The following is a 21917-nucleotide window of genomic DNA, read 5'->3' as shown; positions in this document are numbered from 1 at the left end:
CAGAACACCAAAAAAAGAAATCAGGAGTCACAGAAGCAAGCATTTCCAACAGATTACAAGAGATCGAGGAGAGAATCTCGGGGGCAGAAGACAACATTGCAAACATAGACAAAACAGCCAGAGAAGATGTAAAAAACAAAAAGCTCCTAGCCCAAAATGTCCAGGAAATCCAAGACACAATGAGAAGACCGAACCTAAGGATAATAGGAATAGAAGAGGGAGAAGAGTATCAACTAAGAGGCACAGTAAATATCTTCAACAAAATCATAGAAGAAAACGTCACTACCCTCAAGAATGAGATGACCACGAGCATAAAAGAAGCCTTCAGAACTCCAAATAGGTTGGGCCAGAAAAGAAATACCTCCCGACACATAATAGTAAAAACATCAAGTGCCCAAAGTAAAGAAAGAATACTAAAAGCAGTAAGGGAAAAAGGCACATATAAGGGAAATAGGCACATATAAAAGCAGTAAGGGAAAAAAGTAACATATAAAGGCAGACCAATCAGACTCACACCCGATTTCTCAACAGAGACTATGAAAGCTAGAAGAGCCTGGACAGACATCATGCACTCCTTAAGAGAGCACAAGTGCCAGCCCAAGCTGCTATACCCAGCAAAACTATCAATCACCATCAATGGAGAGACAAAGATATTTCAAGACAAATCAAAATTCACACAATATCTGACCACAAACCCAGCACTACAACGAATTATAGGTGGAAAACCCAATACAAGGAGGGAAAATACAGCCTAGTAAAAACAAGAAAACTCCTAAACAAGAAAACTAAAAGAAGAAAAAAACACAGACACAACTCAACCCAAAAAAGCAAAAATGGCAGGAAACAGAAACAATTATTCCTTGATATCTATTAACATAAATAATCTCAACTCCCCAATAAAGAGACATAGACTATCAGTCTGGATACATAAACAAAATCCAGCCTTTTGCTGCATACAGGAAACTCATCTCAGAGACAAAGACAGACACTATCTCAGAGTAAAAGGGTTGGGAAAAAACTTCCAAGCAAACAGCTCCAAGAAGCAAGCTGGAGTGGCTATTCTAATATCGAATAAAGTAAATTTCCAACCAAAAGTTATCAAAAAAGATAAGGAAGGACACTTTTTACTCATTACCGGGGAAATCTGTCAGGAGGAACTCTCAATCCTTAACATATATGCTCCAAATAAAAAATCACCCACATTCATAAAAGAAACCCTACTAAAGCTCAAAAAATGCATTTCACCCCACACAATAATAGTGGGAGACTTTAATACCCCACTCTCACCAATGGACAGATCAGGGAAACAGAAATTGAACAAGGACACTGCAAAACTAGCAGAGACTTTGAACCAACTAGAATCTATAGATATATACAGAACATACTATCCCAAAGTAAAAGAATACACCTTCTTCTCACCACCCCATGGCACCTTCTCGAAAATTGACCACATAATTGGAAACAGAACGAGCCTCCATCGATATAAGAAAATTGAAATACTCCCATGCATCCTCTCAGATCACTATGGTCCACAGCTGGTCTTTAACAACAACAAAGACAACAAAAAGCCCACATACACATGGAAACTAAACAACGCTCTGTTAAAGGATAGCAGGGTCAAAGAAGAAATAAAGAAAGAAATTAAGGACTTTCTAGAATTCAACGAAAAGGATAACACAACATACCCAAACCTATTGGATGCAATGAAAGCAGTATTGAGAGGAAAACTCATAGCCCTAAGTGCTTCCAAAAAGAAACTGGAGAAAGCTTACATCAGCAACCTGACAGCACAGCTAAAAGCCCTAGAACAAAAGGAAGCAGATATAACCAAAAAGAGTAGACTGCAAGAAATAATCAAAATTAGGGCAGAAATAGACCAAATAGAAACAAAAAGAACCATTGAAAAAATCAACAAAACCAAGAGTTGGTTCTTTGAGAAAATCAACAAGATTGATAAAACCTAGCCAGACTAACTAGAGGGCAAAGAGAGAGTATCCAAATTAACAAAATCAGAAAGGAAAGTGGGGATATAACAACTGAAACTAAAGAAATTCAAGAAATCATCAGATCCTACTACAAAAACTTATACTCCACAAAATTGGAAAATCTGGAGAAAATGGACGAAATCCTAGACAGATACGTGGTCCCAAAGTTTAACCAGGAACAAGTAAACCATCTAAATAACCCTATAACACCTAAAGAAATTGAAGAAGTCATCAAAAGCCTCCCAACCAAAAAAAGCCCAGGTCCAGACGGGTTCAGTGCAGAATTTTATCAGACATTTATTTGGGATATAACACCAATATTCGCCAAACTATTTCAAAAGATAGAATCAGATGGAATATTACCCAACTCATTTTTTGAGGCTACAATAACCCTCGTACCTAAGCCACACAAAGACCCTACAAGGAAAGAGAACTTCAGACCAATCTCACTTATGAACATTGATGCAAAAATACTCAACAAAATCCTTGCAAACCGAATCCAAGAACACATCAAAACCATCATTCATCATGACAAAGTAGGCTTCATCCCTGGGATGCAGGGATGGTTTAACATAAGGAAATCCATCAATGTAATCCACCATATAAACAAACTTAAAGACCAAAATTACATGGTCATCTCACTAGATGCTGAGAAAGCATTCGACAAAATCAACACCCCTTCATGTTAAATGTCCTGAAAAGAACAGGAATCCAAGGCCCATATTTAACCATAATAAAAGCAATATACAGCAAACCAACAGCCAACATCAAACTTAATGGCGAGAAACTTGAAGCAATCCCACTAAAATCAGGGACTCGACAAGGCTGCTCACTCTCCCCCTACCTATTCAACATAGTACTGGAAGTCCTGGCTGGAGCAATTAGACAGCAAAAGGAGATCAAGGGGATACAAATCGGAAAGGAAGAGATAAAAACATCACTCTTTGCCTATGACATGATAGTGTACTTGAGTGACCCCAAAAATTCCACCAGAGAACTCCTACAGCTGATAAACAAGTTCAGCAAAGTGGCCGGATACAAAATTAACTCAAACAAATCAGTAGCCTTCCTATACTCAAAGGACAAACATGTAGAGAAAGAAATTAGGGAAAAGGTACCCTTCACAATCGTTACAAAAACTATGAAATACCTTGGTGTGACTCTAACTAAGGAAGTGAAGGACCTGTATGACAAGAACTTCAAACCTCTAAAGAAAGAAATTGAGGAGGATCTCAGAAAATGGAAAGACCTCCCATGCTCATGGATTGGAAAGATCAACATCTTAAAAATGGCCATCCTACCAAAAGCAATCTACAGATTCAATGCAATCCCCATCAAAATTCCAACCCAGTTCTTCATAGAATTGGAAAGATCAATGTGCAATTTCATATGGAATAACAAAAGACCTAGAATAGCGAAATCCATCCTCAACAACAAAAAAACATCTGCGGGAATCACTATCCCTGACCTCAAGCTATATTACAAGGCAATTGTGCTGAAAACTGCATGGTACTGGTACAGAAATAGGCAGGTGGATAAATGGAATAGAATAGAAGATCCAGAAATGAGCCCTCATGTATATGGTCACCTGATTTTTGACAAAGGAACAGTAAACATTCAATGGAAAAAGGACAGCCTATTCAACAAATGGTGCTGGTCCAACTGGCACTCAACATGCAAAAGAATGAAAATAGACCCGTTCTTATCTCCTTGTACAAAGCTCAAGTGTAAGTGGATCAAAGATCTCCACATTAAACCAGATACACTGAAACTATTAGATGAGAAAGTAGGGAAAACCTTAGAACACATAGGCACAGGAGAAAATTTCCTGAACAAAACACCAATGGCTCAAGCTCTAAGGTCAAAGATTAACAAATGGGACTTAATGAGATTGCAAAGTTTCTGTAAGGCTAAAGACATCGTCAAGAAAACAAAACGGCAACCAACAGAATGGGAAAAGATCTTTACCAACACCACATCAGATAGAGGCCTAATATCCAAGGTGTACAAGGAACTCAAAAAGCTAGACACCAGAGAATCAAATAACCCTATTAAAAAAATGGGGTACAGAGCTAAACAAATCATTTTCAGTTGAGGAACACCGAATGGCCGAGAAACATCTGAGGAAGTGCTCGACATCCTTAGCCATCAGGGAAATGCAAATCAAAACAACCCTAAGATTCCACCTTACACCAGTCAGATTGGCCAAGATCCAAAACTCAGATGACAGCAGATGCTGGCGAGGCTGCGGAGAAAGAGGAACACTTCTCCACTGTTGGTGGGGTTGCAAGCTAATACAACCACTCTGGAAATCTGTCTGGCGATACCTCAGAAAATTGGATATAGTACTACCTGAAGACCCAGCTATTCCACTTCTGGGCATATACCCCAGAGACACTTTAATACACAACAAAGATATATGCACCACAATGTTCATAGCGGCTCTATTTATAATAGCAAGAAGCTGGAAGGAACCCAGATGTCCTTCAGAAGACGAATGGATACAAAAATTGTGGTACATATACACAATGGAATACTACTCAGCCACCAGAAACAATGACTTAACCAAATTTTTAAGAAAATGGCTGCATCTAGAGAAGATCATCCTGAATGAGATAACCCAGTCACAAAAGAACAGACATAATATGCAGTCACTGATAGTGGGATGCTAACCCCAGAGGCTTGCACTCCCCCAGAAACAACTCACAGACTGTATGAAGTCCAAGAAATAAAGAAAACAAAAAAATATACATATATTCACAAAACAAGAAGACTTTGACTATTTCCATGTTGCGTTTTGTTTTGCATGTACTTTACGCTTATTGCAACTAGTAGGTTTTCAATGCATACTGTCAAGTCCTTGAAAAAAATCAAGTACTGACTAAAAAATATATTCATATGGTTTTATGTAAAATTTATTTTAATGTCTGAAAAAACAGTACTGACAAAAATGTATAATTTTAAGCAAAAAATGTTTAAAATCTGTACATTTATCTTTGTTTTGCAAAATAAAGTCGTTTAAAAAAAAAAGAAAAGAAAAGGGCAGCCAACAGATTAGAAAAGAATCTTTACTAATCCTACATCTGATAGAGGGGTAATATCCAATACATACAAAGAACTCAAGAAATTAGACTCCAGAGAATTAAACAATCCTATTAAAAAATGGGGTACAGAGCTAAACAAAGAATTCTCAACTGAGGAATACCGAATAGCCTAGATGCACCTAAAGAAATGCTCAACATCCCTAGTCATCAGGGAAATGCAAATGAAAATAACCCTGAGATTCCACCTCACACCAGTTAGAATGGCTAAGATAAAAAATTCAGGTGACAGAAGATGCTGGTAAGGATGTGGAGAAAGAAGAACACTCCTTGATTGTTGGTGGGAGGGCAAGCTGGTACAACCACTCTGGAAATCAGTCTGGTGTTTCTTCAGTAAATTGAACATAGTACTACCTCAAGACCCAGCTATTCTAATCCTGGCATGTACCCCAAAGATGCTCCAACATATAAGAAGAACACATGCTTCACCATGATTAAAGCAGCCTTATTTATAATAGCCAGAAGCTGGAAAGAACCCAGATACCCTTCAACAGAGGGATGGATATAGAAATTTTGATACATTCACACAATAGAGTACTACTCAGCTATTAGAAACAATGACTTTTTGAAATTCTTAGGCAAATGGATGGAACTAGAAACTATCATCCTGATGAGGTATCTCAGTCACAAAAGAACACACATTGTATGCCCTTACTGATAAGCAGATACTAGTCCCCAAAAGCTTTCAATACCCAAGAAACAATTCACATAGTTAATGCAAAAGTTTTGACAATACACACATAAGCATGCATACAAAAATATGCATATACATGTACTTATGTACATACAAGCATCATTAATTTGACAAAATATAATAAATTTACTGCTTTGAAAATACATATGCTTTGATTTAAATCTCAAATAAGTAACTAAAGACCATGAATAATTTAAAATGTCACAATAATATTATTTGTTATATATTATTTAAACTGAAAATTATAAATAGTACTTTACAATTCTCTTCTTATGTGTGCCAAGGCATCACTGCATAAATATTGTTGAGCAATTTGTGGTTATTTACCATTTGCAATTTATTAATATACAGTGGTATCCTATTTTTCAAAAATCTAAGTAAATGGTAATGTGGTTACTTATCTGTAGCAACAATTGAGCTTATCTCTCTGATCAGTTCCTAGCCTTTCTTTTATTTTCTCAGATATTCTCTATATTTACATTTCATATGTTATCCACTTTCTCCCCATTTCCATCCTCCTCCTTCCCCTCCACTTGCTTCTGTGCTTCCTTTCCCAACCACCTTTTCCCACCTCAGCACCTTGGCATTCCTTACATTGGAAAAACAAGCCTTCACTGGACCAAAGGCCTCTTCTCCCACTGATGCCAGACGATGCTGTCCTCTGCTACATACACGACTGGAGTCATGGGTCTCTCCATGTGTACGCATTGGTTGTTGTTTTTAGTCCCTGAGAGCTCTGGTGAAATTTAGAAATACAACTACAGATATGTTCATTTATATGTGAATATTATCTTTTAAACAGAGTACCATCTGGAAAAACAGAGGATAGGTATAGAGTAGGACACTGAGAGACTTATAAATCTCCTCAGGAAAGAGAAATAGAATCAATAGTTATGGATGGAGGAGCTGGAATGGGAATATCAATATATATATATATATCGATATATATATATATATATATATATATATATATATATATATATATATATATATATATATATCACAAGGAAATATAAATCAAATCACCAAGTAATCAAGGAAACAGAGCCCTAACAGTCCACCTCTTGTCAGCAAATAAAGCTTCTAGTACCAGGATTAGTCTACATCTACTTGATTTTTTGACCAAAGAGGTCCCATAGGAATCCTTAAACAACCCTGGCTATTGCCAAGGCTATAGGTTGCTTTTCACAAACCAATAGCAAAAAAACACCAATATACTCATTAAATATAGAGAAGTCAAGCTGTTGCCTACATAAAGCCTTCAGCCGACATGTTAGTATCTTTGGTATAGGAAGGTACTGTGCATTCTACCAAAACAGAAATAGAGACACAACCTCAGCCATGAGTCCTTTGATCTGCAATGCTATCCAGCCTGCAAAATATGCTAAGGCAAAAATGGCACAAAGTGTGTGGCATAAGCACCATGTGATCAGACTTAACATCCTCTCCATGAGTGGAACCATCTTCAACACTGCCTGAGTGACCAAGATCCTGAAATTAGATTCCCAAGGACCTAGTATAAAATCAAATATTCGTGTTCTAAAAAATATCTAGATCAAAACAAAAACAAACAAAACAGTAAAATGGCTCCTAATGACATTCTGCTTGCATCAGAGAAGCTTCCTCCACAGCAGATGAGAGCAAATACAGAGACCTACAGGCAGACATTGGGCAGAAAATAAAAAACCTTGAAATGCTTAGCCCTAAATGAGATGTTTCCATCAAATTCCTCCCCTCAGGATTCCGGAAAAGTTATATTCAAATCTCAGACATTAAAATGCCACTCAAAGCCACCTACATTGCAAAAACCTCTAGAGAAAACCAGAAAACTGTCTTGGCAATTTCAGAGTTGAATGTTGTAGGTGGTGAACTGTTTGATCTGCTTCTTATTTAAAAAACTTGTAAATCTGTAGCCGTAAGGTAACTTCTGTCATTTCCTCAAAAATGTGAAAGCCAGTGAAATATATTGAAAATGTATAGTGATGCTTATATGTGAAATGAAAAGAAATACATAAACTATGTGATCACTTTGATAACTATATACTTCCCTGTGATAATTTCATTAACACTAACTATATCCATCTATTTTAGTAAATGATTAGTTTCTATATTAGCATAATTCCTAGTGTATTTTTAATTCCTCAAACACATTTGGGAGGCTTTCATGTATCAATACAGTAAGAAATTAGAGAATTTGTCAGACAGCTGCATCAGCACAAGTATAAAGAACCATAAGATCCAGCTTTAGTTACAAAAATATGATACAATGTTCTAGTTTCTAATACGAGGAAGAGGAAATTAGCTAAAGCTATTCAGAAACTATATGATTCAGTTAATAGGATTTTTTTCTAAAAGTTAAATCACATTATCTTACTGAGTATCAAGGTTCTTAGCATATGCATGGATATATTAAATATGTTCTTGGGAAATGAAAAAATAACAAACCTATTTTACATAGTCAAAACAATATAAAGGTTCTACTTGCTAACTGTTCATTATTGTTAACTTTTTGTATTTTATTGGTAAATACAGTTAAGTGGTCAAAATACTATATTAGAATTATTAAAGCATACGTTTCATTTTAATCATAATCAATATATGAATGAATTAGAACAAACATTGGCATGGTGGTCCACACTTGTGGGCTAAGACAAGAAGACAGATAGAGCCTTTGCTGAGATGTCAGCCTGAACATCATAGGAAGACCCCATGCTCAAATGTAAAGAAAAGGGAATTCAGATGTATAGGATAGGAAACAGCAAACAAGATCATGTAAGATTAAGTCTTTTTTTTTTCAATTTTTAGTTGAATGACCTTAGAACACTTATTTAACTATTTTAATTTTCTCTATGTCAGTCATGCAAAAAAAAATCTTAGCAATATATAGTTTTTGAGACTAACTATAGAGAGCATTGTAAAACTAGAAAGCAATGAATGAATCCATTGGATTATCATAGAATAATATTAATAAACAATATAAATCTGTTTTTTGAAGTTATTTTTAACTTATATGTATGCATGTACTGGTGTGAATGTATGTAGTTTGTGTACCAATAGCCATAGAAAGTATCAAATTCTAAAGAATTGTACTATGGGAAGTTGTAAGAATCCCTTGTGGATGCTAGGAACCTAACTGGCTCTTCTATAAGAGCAGTGCAGGCTGATAACCACTGAGCTATCTCTCCAGCTGTGGATGTGCTTCTTTTCATTTAAATGCTTACTTTAAATAATGTAATTAAGTAGACAGCCAATCCCCTCCTCCCTTTTAGTAAGCTAACATAAGCCAACACAACTAGAAAGTACATGGGAATAGTTATATTTAGTAACTTAAAGTGACAACTTATTTCTCATACTTTAAAATCCTGTTTTCAGTATTTTCTTTAATTAAAAGTGATTATCTGTTTGTCTAGCTAAACATTACAAAAACTACTTACAAGGAGAAGAGTTATTTATTATATTTCTGAATTAAATCTTAATTATTTTTTCTTATTTAGTTCATTTGGTACAAGCATATTATTATAAGACTAAATTTTTCACCATAATAAAAACCTAAATTTCCACTTTGCTCTTCCTATACTTATTACCTAAATGAGGCATAGAAAGAACCAAATATAGTTATAATATCAAGTAAACACAACAATCAAAGGAAAAATACTTGCAGCAAACCATACCTAGTAATAAGAACTGCATTATCGTGGTGGGCAATCCCATTTTCTGGAATGGTGTTTCCATCACTTTGGTGGGAGAGAATGGATTTCTGCCATTTACAGAAGCTATCGAGGGACTTGTCTGCATGATGGTTTATCTCCAAGTTTGGCTGCAATACAACATGCATACCAGAAATGTTCCAAACAAATTACTAAGGTCAGTTGTCAAAACTTTTGAAAACTAACGTGGGACTATAATTAGAAGCAGTGGTTTCTAGGAAGAATCTCCTGCTGATTTTTATCTCCAAAACATCTGACCTAGTGTTCATTTAATTTATTACTGAACAGACTTTGCTTCCACTTCCAACTTGAACAGTAAAGAGAACATATGTGAGTTCATCAGCATACAAAAGTCAGCCAAAACCATTATTATCAGATAAGCCATACAAATAAAATGCTCATCCTTAATTCTGAAACATGTAGCAAATATGCATATATGAAAAGAAAGCTTTAACAATACGTGAGATGTATATTATTTGAAAGTATCTAAATATTGCATAAAATAAAATTTGGAGTTAAACATATTTAACTAGAACTTGCTAGATGAAGTAACAATCTATCTGTTCATAATGATAATCCCGCAGCCTAAAAGTTCTGCTGTATAATGGAATCCATTCTCACCTGATCTTCTGTGAGGACAATTAAGCGGGCCACTAGAATATTCACAACGTTTCCTAGACTGGAATCACGGTAAAGTTTGGCAACCTGACCTCCAGAAAATAAGAAAAGACAAAAAGTCAGACAAAAATAATGGGGTGGTATTTTGAATGTCTAAAATGATAAAATGTAACTTTATGACTTTATGGTATATATTAAAATATATTATTTTAACCTTTACCTCTTCAAGAAGCTTTGGTTAAAGGATTTTATTTAAGTCTACAAAAAAAGTATTTTCTCCTAGAGATTAATTGTATGAATCACAAAATCACAATATGAGCTGATGTTTCAAGTTCCTTAGACTTAAACATTCGAATTTACTAAAAATGAATGAAAAAACATTTTAAATTTTATTTTCTATGCAAAAGTTAATTGACCACCGGGGTATGGTGATACATGCCTTTAATCAGGCAGATCTCTGAGTTCAAGGCCACCCTGGCTTGTATAGTAAGCTCCAGATAGCCAGAGTTATATAATGAAAGAGAACTCATCTTAAAAAAAAAAAAAAAAAAAAAAAAAAAAACAAGGCTGGTTGACAAATTTTTAGTCTGGGGGAAGGAGGAAGGAAAGTCAGTACAATTCCATAGCAGAACAACTATGTATTTACTATGTATAAGTTGTAGACTCAATCTCAAGCAGAAATTAAAATAATTTTACAAATTCATTTTTAACATTTTACAGAAATAAAATTTTATCATTCTTTATTTTAGTAAAAGTTTATTACCTTAGTATAAAACATAATAAGCTACTTAGTAACACAGTATATAGAGGGATCAAACTTACAATATTCATTACACTCAAAATATAATGTTCAATGTCTTTACGGCCATGGTAGCCCACCATCATTTTGTCTGCCACTACTAGTGTCTCCACAAATCTCTCCGTGCTCACAGATCTTCTCTGTCTGTGATGAATATGTGTGTCATTAATTCGTGGTAAAGAAGGAAAAGAAGATGTCTTATTCAGCCACCAAGGTTTGCCATTTCCTGTGATATCTACAATAAAAATAATTAAGTAATTCAGATAGATGCAATAACAAATACATTTATGTAAGAGATCTCATATGGATAGGCTTCTTATAAAATCTTGAATGGATCAGGATATTCAAAATAAAGGAAGAGAATAAAGAAGTGCATAAATAATAGGAATTTCAAATCTTCATGTTAGTTATCTGAAAAAATTAGTATGAACATTTAACTTATGAAATGAAATAAATACAGCTATAAAATGAATTACTTAATAGACTTTTGAGTAAGTCTTTCATATTATTCTAGTAGCTACTTACATTGTAAAATACCTTTGTATTTGAAATACATACTGTAACAAACTATTTAAATTTTAGTAGACTAAAAGCATGCTGATGGAAAACAGTGATTCTGCAGTATCTATCCCTCATGTGAAAAAGCATCCATGTTAACAGTAAGATGCTCTTTTTTAAATGTCTTAATCAGAGGGTAGTGGTAGTTCACACTTTTAATCTCAGCACTCAGGAGGCAGAAGCAAGTGACTCTGAGTTTGAAGCCAGCCTGATTGGCAGATTAAGTTCCAGGATAGCCAGAGATACACAAGTCTTTTTATAAATAAGTAAACAAACAAACAAACAAATCTGTTCTTAATTGAAAATGTTATGAATTAGATTTCCCGCTATTTTAATGTCTAAAACTATTTCAGTTGGCAGAAAACTTAAAGTATTCCTTCCCTAAAGTCTAAAAGTGGGTTTGCTCACTGGTTAGAGCATGTAAACAATATGCTTAACCAAGTTCAGATCCTCATAAACCACTTAAATCCAGACAATGAGGCAACTCATTTGTAATTTTAATGGGATCCAAAGAGCAAACTGGCTAGCAAGGTTAGTCATATATATAAGTTATGGGTTAAATTTAAGACCCCGACTTAATAAATAGGTGGAAAAGCAAGAGAGGATTTCTAACATCAACATAGGGTCCTCATAAGTACATACATGCTACACACACACACACACACACACACACACACACACCACACACACACACTTGGGAAATGGAATAAGTAAAATAAAATAAAGGTAAAGATACTAACATAAGAACTGAAAGATATGTCAGCAACACTTTTTTGAGATTATAATATAATTATATCATTTCTCCCTTTCTTTTACTCCCATCAAGGTCTCCCATATACTCCTCCTTGATGCTTCTCAAATTCATGGACTTGTTTTTCATTGATTACTATTACATGCATATGTCTATATAACATGTTACATGAACACACACATACCCTAAATAAACCTGCTCAGTCTGTATATGTTGGTATTTGTACTTAGGTTTTCACAAACGATCATTTGGTATTGGATAACCAATTATGATGCTCTTGCCTGAAATCACTATTTTTCACACTCTCAGCATTCCACAGTTCCCTGTAATTATTTGTGTTGGGTTGAAGCTAAATGCAACCCAACACACACACACACACACACACACACACAGAGAGAGAGAGAGAGAGAGAGAGAGAGAGAGAGAGAGAGAGAGAGCTATTACCACCACCACTACCATCACCGCCAACCACTTTGGCATTTCTATTGGTGTCATCCTTGTTCAACTCATGGTTAGGCTGTCATGCTGGTGAAACTTTATAGTTGTAGCTTCTGACATTACTATGAGACAAAATTTCAGAGCAAATTCCCCAACCTTTGCTCTCATCTGCTCCCTCTTTTGTTTTGTGGGCCTTGGGTGGGTTGCAATACATTATTTTGAAACCATAATTGTTATAGTTCACACAGTATATCTTTCATTTTTTAAAAATAATCAGCTTTTCCAGTACTGAGAAAAGTTTCTAGTTGTGTGTCATTTGTATTTATAATTTATATTTATGATATAGTTTGAGTAGGCAGAGAACTATAAGTTATTTCTTACATGTCTTGTTGCAGAACTGAACGTTTTTATCACCTCCAGTAGCAAAAATGTTTAATGAGGAAATTTTAAATTAATATATAATTGACAAAAAAGTGGCACTAATTTAATTGTGTTCCCATTAGCTTTCGTCTTTCTAAACCTAGCACTTGTGGACTGAAGAAATCTTACAAAGGAAGAAGAAATGGAAATAATCATGAGAAGAAACCTTGGAATGTCATATAAAATAATTCTCTTTATTTCTAAAGAAATAAGGAAGATGGGGACATACCAATTCTTTAAAGAGTCTCCTCGAAACAGTGTTTGCTCATGTCTCTTTGTGGCAAACAAGCTGGTTACCACAATAACCCTGCCTCTCTATACTTTTGTGAATATGGGTAGAACCACAGTGTGGAATACAGTGATTACATTTATGCAAAAACATGATACACAATACTGTAGCATTTGCTGACTCTGGATTCTTCCTTGTTGCCTTGGAGAAACTATGCAATCATGTTTTTTTAACTCAAGGGAAAAATTTATAGGTTCCCACCAGCAGGCCAGTCAAAAACAAAAGCTGTCTACAACCACAAAGAATGAATGCTACCAAGAGCTAAGGGGATGGGGAAGTAGATTATCCTTCATGAGATGCCCCATGAAAACCCAGCTCTATCGAAAGCTAAGCATATGATCCACCTATTCAGGCTTCCAATCTTCAAAGGCTATGGGGTAATAAATAAGTATTTTTCAAGACACTATATTTTTTAATTGTTGTGAAATATACCAAGATATTTATTATATTAGTATAACTCCAGTTTCTCCTGTTTAGTCATTTGTCATATAAATTAATGATGTTGTGATAAGTTATGCCTAATCTTTTATTCCTTTGGTTAGATAGCTTACTATCTAAATACAAAATTTAAGTAGCATTCATTTGGTCATTTTCACTTCTCTGATCCATTCCATTTCTATCTATTTTAACTTAAAGCATTGAAAGATTATTTTAGACACATTTGAATCCTAAACAGGAATGTTGGTTGTCAATGCTACTATCAACCATTTTGATTGTTATAATTTTTAGACTTTTAGCTTTTTAAATTGCTAGCTTGCTTGGCTGTCATTATGTCAGACAATAAATTCTTTGTGAAGGGCTCTAAGGGGCCCAAGCATGGCAAACACTGGCCCGACCATGGCAAACATGGTGCCAACAGGTTTTGTCTTTTACCCTTCTCTCCCTTGCTAAAAATCATTAGATTGCATTCCTAAAGCTAGCCAAGGTTTCCTTATCTGTCACTTGTTCCTCCTCAGGCACTACCAAGGTCCAGATAATCAAGTATTGAAATCTAGCAATTAAAAGTCCTCTGTTGAGATGCCCCCTCAGGGACTATGCTAGAGTCATATAGATACAGCTGTGCATGCTTGCAGCTAACCATTGGACTTAACTCAGGGATCCCAATGAGGTGCTAAAGAAAAGACCTAAGGAGCTGAGAGGGGTTTGCAACCTCATGGGAAGATAACATTATCAACCAACCAAATGCTCCAAACTCCCATGGAGTAAACCTTTGTGTGCACTTTGAGAGACCTATTGATCCAGTTGCATATGTAGCTGAAGATAGCAGTGTCTGGCATCAATGTGAGAAGAGACTTTTGTTCCAGAGAGGGCATGTTTTCCCAGTATAGGGGAATGACAAGGCAATGGGTTGGAGAGGGGGATCAGAAGGGAGTGCACCTTTGTGAAGGTAAATGGAGGGAGAGGGGGATGGGAGCAGTCAGGGTAAAGGGATAACATCTCAAATGTAAATACAGAGTATCTAATAAAAAAAATCCTCCATTGGTTATACTAACTAATCTGCCCAATCAAAATTAATCACCTCATCCTGACATGGGGTTCCCCATTTCCCTTTATAAACTGTCACTTGTCAAAGGAGAACCCGTGTGTACCCTCTATATCAAGAGGCAGTCCTTTGTCATACTAAGGAATAAATATCCCTTTTGGTTCTTCCCTCTCTCTTGTCTCCTACCCTCTGATTTTGTCTCTCTGAAGCAAATGAATCTCCTTTGTGCTGAGAACACAGAATTAGTGTGTCCTGTCCCAATTCTGGTACTTTTACTTTGATTATGAGATGTTCATATTTTTATTTATAATTGTCCAATAAAGACATTATATTGCATATATAATTATATATTTTCTATGATATTTAGAATATGTATAGATGTATAGAATAATATCTATGATATATATATGTGTGTATAGAAAGAATAGATAATATTCTCTTTTGCTTTTAAATCAGTTCAGCATAATTAACTCATTAGAACCCTCTTTCTACATTTATGCATTTTAAATTACCTCTATAATGCTTAACATGAGAATTTGTAACTAAATATGTCTAGCCAAAAATGAAATACAAGGTTGACTTGTTTTCTTTAAAAATTAATGTAATTCTTCAAATTATTCTTTGCTCAATTTAATATTTTATATATTACAGGATATTAAAAATTGCTTCATAAACATATAGCATGGTGAATTTTCTTCCTAAAACTAATAAATGGATCTTATTGCCATATAAAACACTATTTCAGCCTTTTGATCATTACTAAATAAATTTCTGAGTATGTAGAACCATTTACAACGGCTGTATTGAACTGCTCTACTTTAGTTTGTGGAGCAACTAAAAAAAAAAATCTTTGTTTATTTCCTGTTCAGTTCACTCCATCTGTCCTGTCTTGAAAGAAAGTTCTAGGAAATAAGGACCGATGGAGTTTGACAACTGCCATTGTTCTAGAATCAAAAGGTATTGCACATGGTAAAATATATATTTATTTAATAAATATGTGACTAGGTAATAGAAATATAGAGAAATAGTATTATTTTTATCAATTGGCTAAAAAGACATACCACTATATCTAGGTAGAAAAATAATGATTTATTTTTATATTATTTCATTTTTTCTGGACTATTGAATGCTTCTAATGCAGACAGAAATTGTTCCTACAAATTTTAATTCATATTTTAATAAATAAATTATAAAATAATTTAGACATGAGTATAGCATAAATATGCCCACAAATAGAGGGTTTGATGTAGCATATTCTGACTTTAGTTCCTCACAGCAAATTAGCTGGCAATGTATATCTGCAAATTTACATCTACCACCTTACCTATACACTGATTAAATTGCAATTTATTTCGAGGCCAGATATTTTCCAAACTTACTAAATATAAAGTGGTTTTTTACTTAGGAAGGTCCAGTGACAATTCTGGAACACAGAATTCTACTACATTCCCATTCGTTGGAAGTCAGTGAGTATTTGAAAATATGACAGAACCATACTGTGGTGGTGTGAACGGGAACGTCCCACAGGCTCACAGATCTGAATGGCTGGTCATCAGGGAGTCACACTATTAGGGAGTGTGGAATAGGCGTGGCCTTGGAGAAAATGTGTCACTGGGGAGTGGACGCTGACGTTTCCAGTGCTCAGTGTCTCTCTTCCTGCTGCCTGCTGATCCAGATTCAGTACTCTCAGCTATCTTTCCCGGACCGTGCCTTCCTGCGTGCTATCATGTTCTCCAAAATGTCGACAATGGGCTAAGCTTCTGAACCGGTAAACCAGCCCCAAGTAAATGTTTAAGAATTCCCTTGTTCACAGTGTCTGGTCGCAGTAATAGTAACCCTAAGTAAGACAAATATTTAGGAAACAGAATTGACTGAAAACAGGAAGATTAAACCTGGAGACAGGAAACTTAGAACATCAACACAGTAGTTTAGGCAAGAGATAATGAGAAACTGAACCTAGTAGACTAACATTAGGAAAATAAGGAGAAGGGTTTAGAAAAATAGTAATGCAAGAAGGGGTTAGTATCTAGCCCTTGCATGGGATCCAGGGTCACGAAAAACGGGCTGCCGCTGGTCCTGCATTGGCCGTTGTTAGAATCCCAGCCCTAGTGAACTTGGCTGGCGTTCATCTTGAAACTGTTGGCCATAAATAGATGCTCCACCTCTACCTGTACCTGTCGGATCATCGTCTTGAATCATGAAGTCCTTGTTGATCCTGTAGAATTTAGTGCCATACAATTTGGTGTACTACAAGTAGCCCCACCGAGCCATCTCTGTAAAGTTCTTGCAGGTTTTAGAGTGTGCTTCCAGTACAGCTCCAGCACAATGATTCCCATGCTAGTCTCCAGGTAGACCTTGGGTGGCTACTAGGCGTCTGGGGAAATCACCGCCATGCTGAGCGAAGGGATCCCCTAGTAATCACTACTTCTGGCAGAGTTCACATACCATTTTTGGCCAAGTGTGTCAGGGTATAGGGATGGTGAATGGAGTGGGCATAGTGGAGACAAACTCCCTGTACCATTCTGTGGATGACATGAAAATACTTAAGACATATTTTTATGGGTAGGTGGGATGCTGTCTCCAGTACATCCAGGTCCTAGTGAGCTATTTTCTGGATGATGTAGGATGCTGCGATACGCACCTACTCTGAACCAGAGGGTCATCTCTGAGGACATTTGTATTCTGGCCAACAGTCACAGACTTGCTAAGCAGGCTGCATTGATGAGCGGGTTAGCTGCCTAGCCCCTTTCAGCCTCCAGGGTGTGTTCCCCGAGGAACATGCACAGCTCTCTCTTCCCTCTCAGAGCCCGAGCATCAGTACTGCTGCTTCTGTCACAAACATCCCACGCAAAGCCATATTGAATTGTTGCCAAATAAAAACTGTATTCAACAATCAAGTTGCTAAGAAGGTGTCAAGTGGGGAATGATAATGTGTAATGGCTGGGCAGTGAGTCTCTGAGAGGAAGCAGTAGCATGGGCCATTTCCCTCCGGGAGGGAGTGGGAGTCTACTGAGCACAATAGCAGGCCTTCATGGGCCTCCCCAAGGGACGTAACACTCTTTAGGGCTTTGGAAAAAATAAGTAAGAGATTTTGATGCATGAAGTCTTTGGGGTTTTGTTTTGTTTTGTTGTACTCTTTGTGGATTTGAAGGGGGTAGGGTAAAAAGAAGGGTGTTAATAATACCTATAAAATACACAGAAAATTTCAGAATAAAACACTATTGGTAGTTTAAATAAAAAAAGAAAGAAAGAAAGAAAGAAAGAAAGGAAGAAAGAAAGAAAGGGAGGAAGGAAGGAAGGAAGGAAGGAAGGAAGGAAGGAAGATGGACAGGAAGAGGGTATCTTTATTTAGCCCTTGCTACCCTGGAACTAAATAGACATGGCTGGCCTCAACTCACAGAGATTACTTGCCTCTGCCTCCTGAGAGCTACAATTAAAGACATGTACCACCATACATGACTCTTTCAAGAAGAAGAATTTTTGTAGCAATAAAAATAAATTTGAAAGTGTTTAACTCATGCCAAAAACACTTAAAAATAAGACTGTCACAGAACTAGTACAGTAGGCCCTTAAAGAACAATTTTGGGCTGGAGAGATGCTCACTGATTAAAATCAAGGCTCACAGACAAAAAGACAGAGGATCCTTAGTCATCAGAGAAAAGCAAATCAAAACGACCTTGAGATTTCACCTCACCTCACACCACTCAGAATGGCTAAAATCGAAAACTCAAGTGACAGGAGATGCTGGCCTGGATGTGGAGAAAGAGAAACACTCTTCCATTGTTAGTGGGATTGCCAAGCTGGTACAACCACTCTGAAAATCAGTCTGGTGTTTCCTCATAAAATTTGACATAGCACTACCTGAAGACCCAGCTATACCACTCCTGGGCATATGCCCAAAAGATGTTCCAACATCTAACAAGGACACATGCTCCACCATGTTCATAGCAGCCTTATTTATAATAGCTAGATGTTGGAAACAACCCAGATGTCCCTCAACAGAGGAATGGATACAGAAAATGTGGTACATTTACACAATGGAGTACTATTCAGCATTAAAAACAATAACTTCATAAAATTTGCTGACAAATGAATGGATCTAGAAAATATCATCCTGAGTGAGGTAACTCAATCACACAAAAAAGCCCACATCTTTCTTTCACACATAAGTTTATATCATCACTTCTACTTAAAATCTTTCAAAAGACTTCCAATATACAGTGAACTCCATAATAGGCTGTATGAGCTCTTCCTGTTGGTCCAGTCTAATATCTCTAATTAATCTCTCACAGCAGTTCCCTTGAGTATATATACTCAAAGATAAGAAAACTAACTATTCATGTGTAGAATGTGACAATCTCTTTCACTCAGGATCTCATAACGCCTGCCTTCTCTCTGTGGAGCACTCTAGCAGCTGACCTTCCTCTTTGGTCTCCTCAAGAGTCACACCTTCCATAAAACTTCCATCACTGAAACCTAGGTTTGCTGGCCCTGCTCTGTATGTGTACAGGCTCCTACTCAATTCTATCACTACCTGTGTGTCTTCTCTTAAAGTCTCCAAGGGTGTGTATCACCGATTCTAGAATGAAAATACCAGGTTAACCCAGCATTACAGAGTGCTATGGAAACCTGTGCATGCAAGTTGTAAATAATAAGGCACTTCTCTTCAAAAAAATATCAAGTTTTTCATACATATTTCACAAATTCTCTAACAGCTTCCAAACTGACTTAAAACTATCACTAGGTAATGCATTTAGAGATAGTTCTGGACTTAAAACTTAAGTTTGTACCATAATTTTACTATTAGTATTTTACTTTCCAGAAAAAAAATTAGCAATACACAATGCTTCTCAGAAGCTTGTACTCACCTGAAACTCCACAATGAGAATGATCATACATATGTCGTTGCTGAAGAGTAGACTTTTTATAAATCACATGAGGATGGCCATTTTCATAACTAAAATGTTTGGAATCCTCTGTAGTATTCTTTAGAGGTTCAATAAAATATTCTTCATCTTCTGTAGCAATAATACCATGCTAAAAGAAGAAGCAACAGAGAATTTACCTAAAAGGGTCATTTTAAAGAAATATCTTTATGACCAAGATTAAAATACTTCCTCAAAACACATGTTAGTTTAAAATTTGTTTATTTTCTGTATTAAGTAAAACATATAAATATCTTTATGTTTTGAGAAGGGCAATTAAATCCCTGCACATATTCTACAATATACTAAATATGTCAAATATCCATTTTCTCAACAAATTCTTTGAGTAGCAGAGATATCTATAAAAAACTTAGTTGCTTTCCAAATTGTGCTTCACTTCATTTTTTTGTGCTTAGGTATAGCTTTGTTATTAAGATTTACACAATGCAAAAAGGCAAGGGGCTATAAATCATCTTCAGGATCAGTCCCTGATATAACTCCAGTGGAATTCTCTCCCTCACTACAACCAACTGAATGGAAAGGACTCCTAAATTCAGTAGACGTAAAAGCCTCAAAAGGTTGCAAGATCTGTGAGTGACCTCATCTAAAACAGCCTGATGTAACACTAATATATGGGTGAAGTGAACTTCTTCAATGATAACCATGTATTTGAGGTTTATTAATTAGAAATATATTAATTAATGTTTTTATTTAAAATATGTTTCCTTCTGGATATGAAGTAACAGGCTGAGGAATCAAGAAATTATATAATGCTATATATGCAGTGGAAGGAAAAACAATTGCTGGAATTCAAGAAGAGTTCCTGTTTGCTACAGCATAACACCATCTTGTGCCTGTTTAGTCCTATTCAGCTGTCATAATTCTTTAAACATTTATTTGTTTTATATAAGCACACTGCTACTGTCTTAAGACACCAGAAGAGGGCACCAGATTCTACTAGACATAGTTGTGGGTGGGCCACGATGTGGTTGCTGGGAATTGAACTCAGGACCTCTTAACCAAAGAGCCAAATTTAGCCCAAACTGTCATATCTTACAGTTTCTGGGCTTCAATGGAATGGCATCATTCTCCTCTTAGCTAAATTAGAACTTACCATCAACATCATTCATATTCCAGTTAATGCCACACTGTTGCAGCTCAAATCCTGAAGATTTAATTAAATGCAGTACATGTTTTATTTCTCAACTAAACTACTTGCTTTCTTTGAGAAAGAAAATGCCCATTCAAGTATAAAAGGTATTTTTTTACTAAATATACAAGAACATAAAGGACCATTCCCATGATCTATTATAGTTAAAATACTAAAAATTACTGACGTATATTGAAAACATCAAGAGAAAAAAAAACCCAGAAACTCAAAAGGGTAGGACCATCAACAAAACCTTAAAGGCCATAATGACTAAAGATGATTATTACAAGCTCTAAAAAATAACAATCCTAAATCCTAAAGTACTACATCCAGCAAAACTACCTGTCATAATCAAAGGAAAAAGAAAAACTTTTCATGATAAAAACCAGCTAAAGGAATTGATGACCACTAAATCAGACCTATAGAAGATACTTGAAAGAATCCTTGCTAGCAAGAAAGAAAAATACATCTAAAAGGCTTTATATGAAGGAATAAACCATACTAAGACATTAGTAATGAATAGAAAAACAAATAAAATTAAAACAAAAACACAACAGGAATTAACACATATTTTCAATGAATACTGAAAATTTAATAACTTTCAAATCTCAAATCTAAGGAAAATATTTAGAAGAGGAGATTTAAAAAGGAAATTTACATATGTGTTACAATCACAATCAAGTGTAAATGAAACTTTAAAGTGAAAGGATGAAGGTGTCCAAAGCAAAAAAAAAAAAAAAACAAGGAAAAAACAGGTGACAGGTGTCACTGTTCTAATACCAGAAAAAATAGACCTCTAACCAAAATTGGTCAAAAGAAATAAAGGTTACTTTATACTGATTAAATGAACAATCCATCAGAAAGACACTGCAATTTTAAACATGTTCCCCAAACACAAGTGAACTCAACATCATAAAATAAGTACTAATAGATTTAAAGACAAAGATTAACATCAACAAAATAAATGCTGGGGACTTTTCAGTAAAATATCAACTTATC

The 21917-nt window shown here is 35.6% G+C and overlaps 1 protein-coding gene across 1 annotated transcript in view; it reads right to left on the bottom strand.

Annotated features, from left to right (window-relative positions):
- ADAMTS6 (ADAM metallopeptidase with thrombospondin type 1 motif 6) overlaps window positions 1–21917 on the bottom strand; it is a gene marked incomplete at both ends in the record, with an annotated part of 264023 nt that overhangs the window by 207462 nt on the left and 34644 nt on the right. Inside the window, 4 exons of the mRNA XM_080933513.1 lie at window positions 9452–9597; window positions 10109–10192; window positions 10928–11139; window positions 19712–19880. Coding sequence (XP_080789639.1) covers window positions 9452–9597; window positions 10109–10192; window positions 10928–11139; window positions 19712–19880 — 611 coding nt within the window. The remainder of the gene's footprint in view (window positions 1–9451; window positions 9598–10108; window positions 10193–10927; window positions 11140–19711; window positions 19881–21917) is intronic.

This window comes from Micromys minutus (genome assembly GCF_963924665.1).
Source record: "Micromys minutus genome assembly, chromosome: 20".
NCBI classification, from domain to species: Eukaryota; Metazoa; Chordata; class Mammalia; order Rodentia; family Muridae; genus Micromys; species Micromys minutus.
Note: the sequence above shows the minus strand (reverse complement) of the source record. Positions and strands in the feature narration are given on the sequence as shown.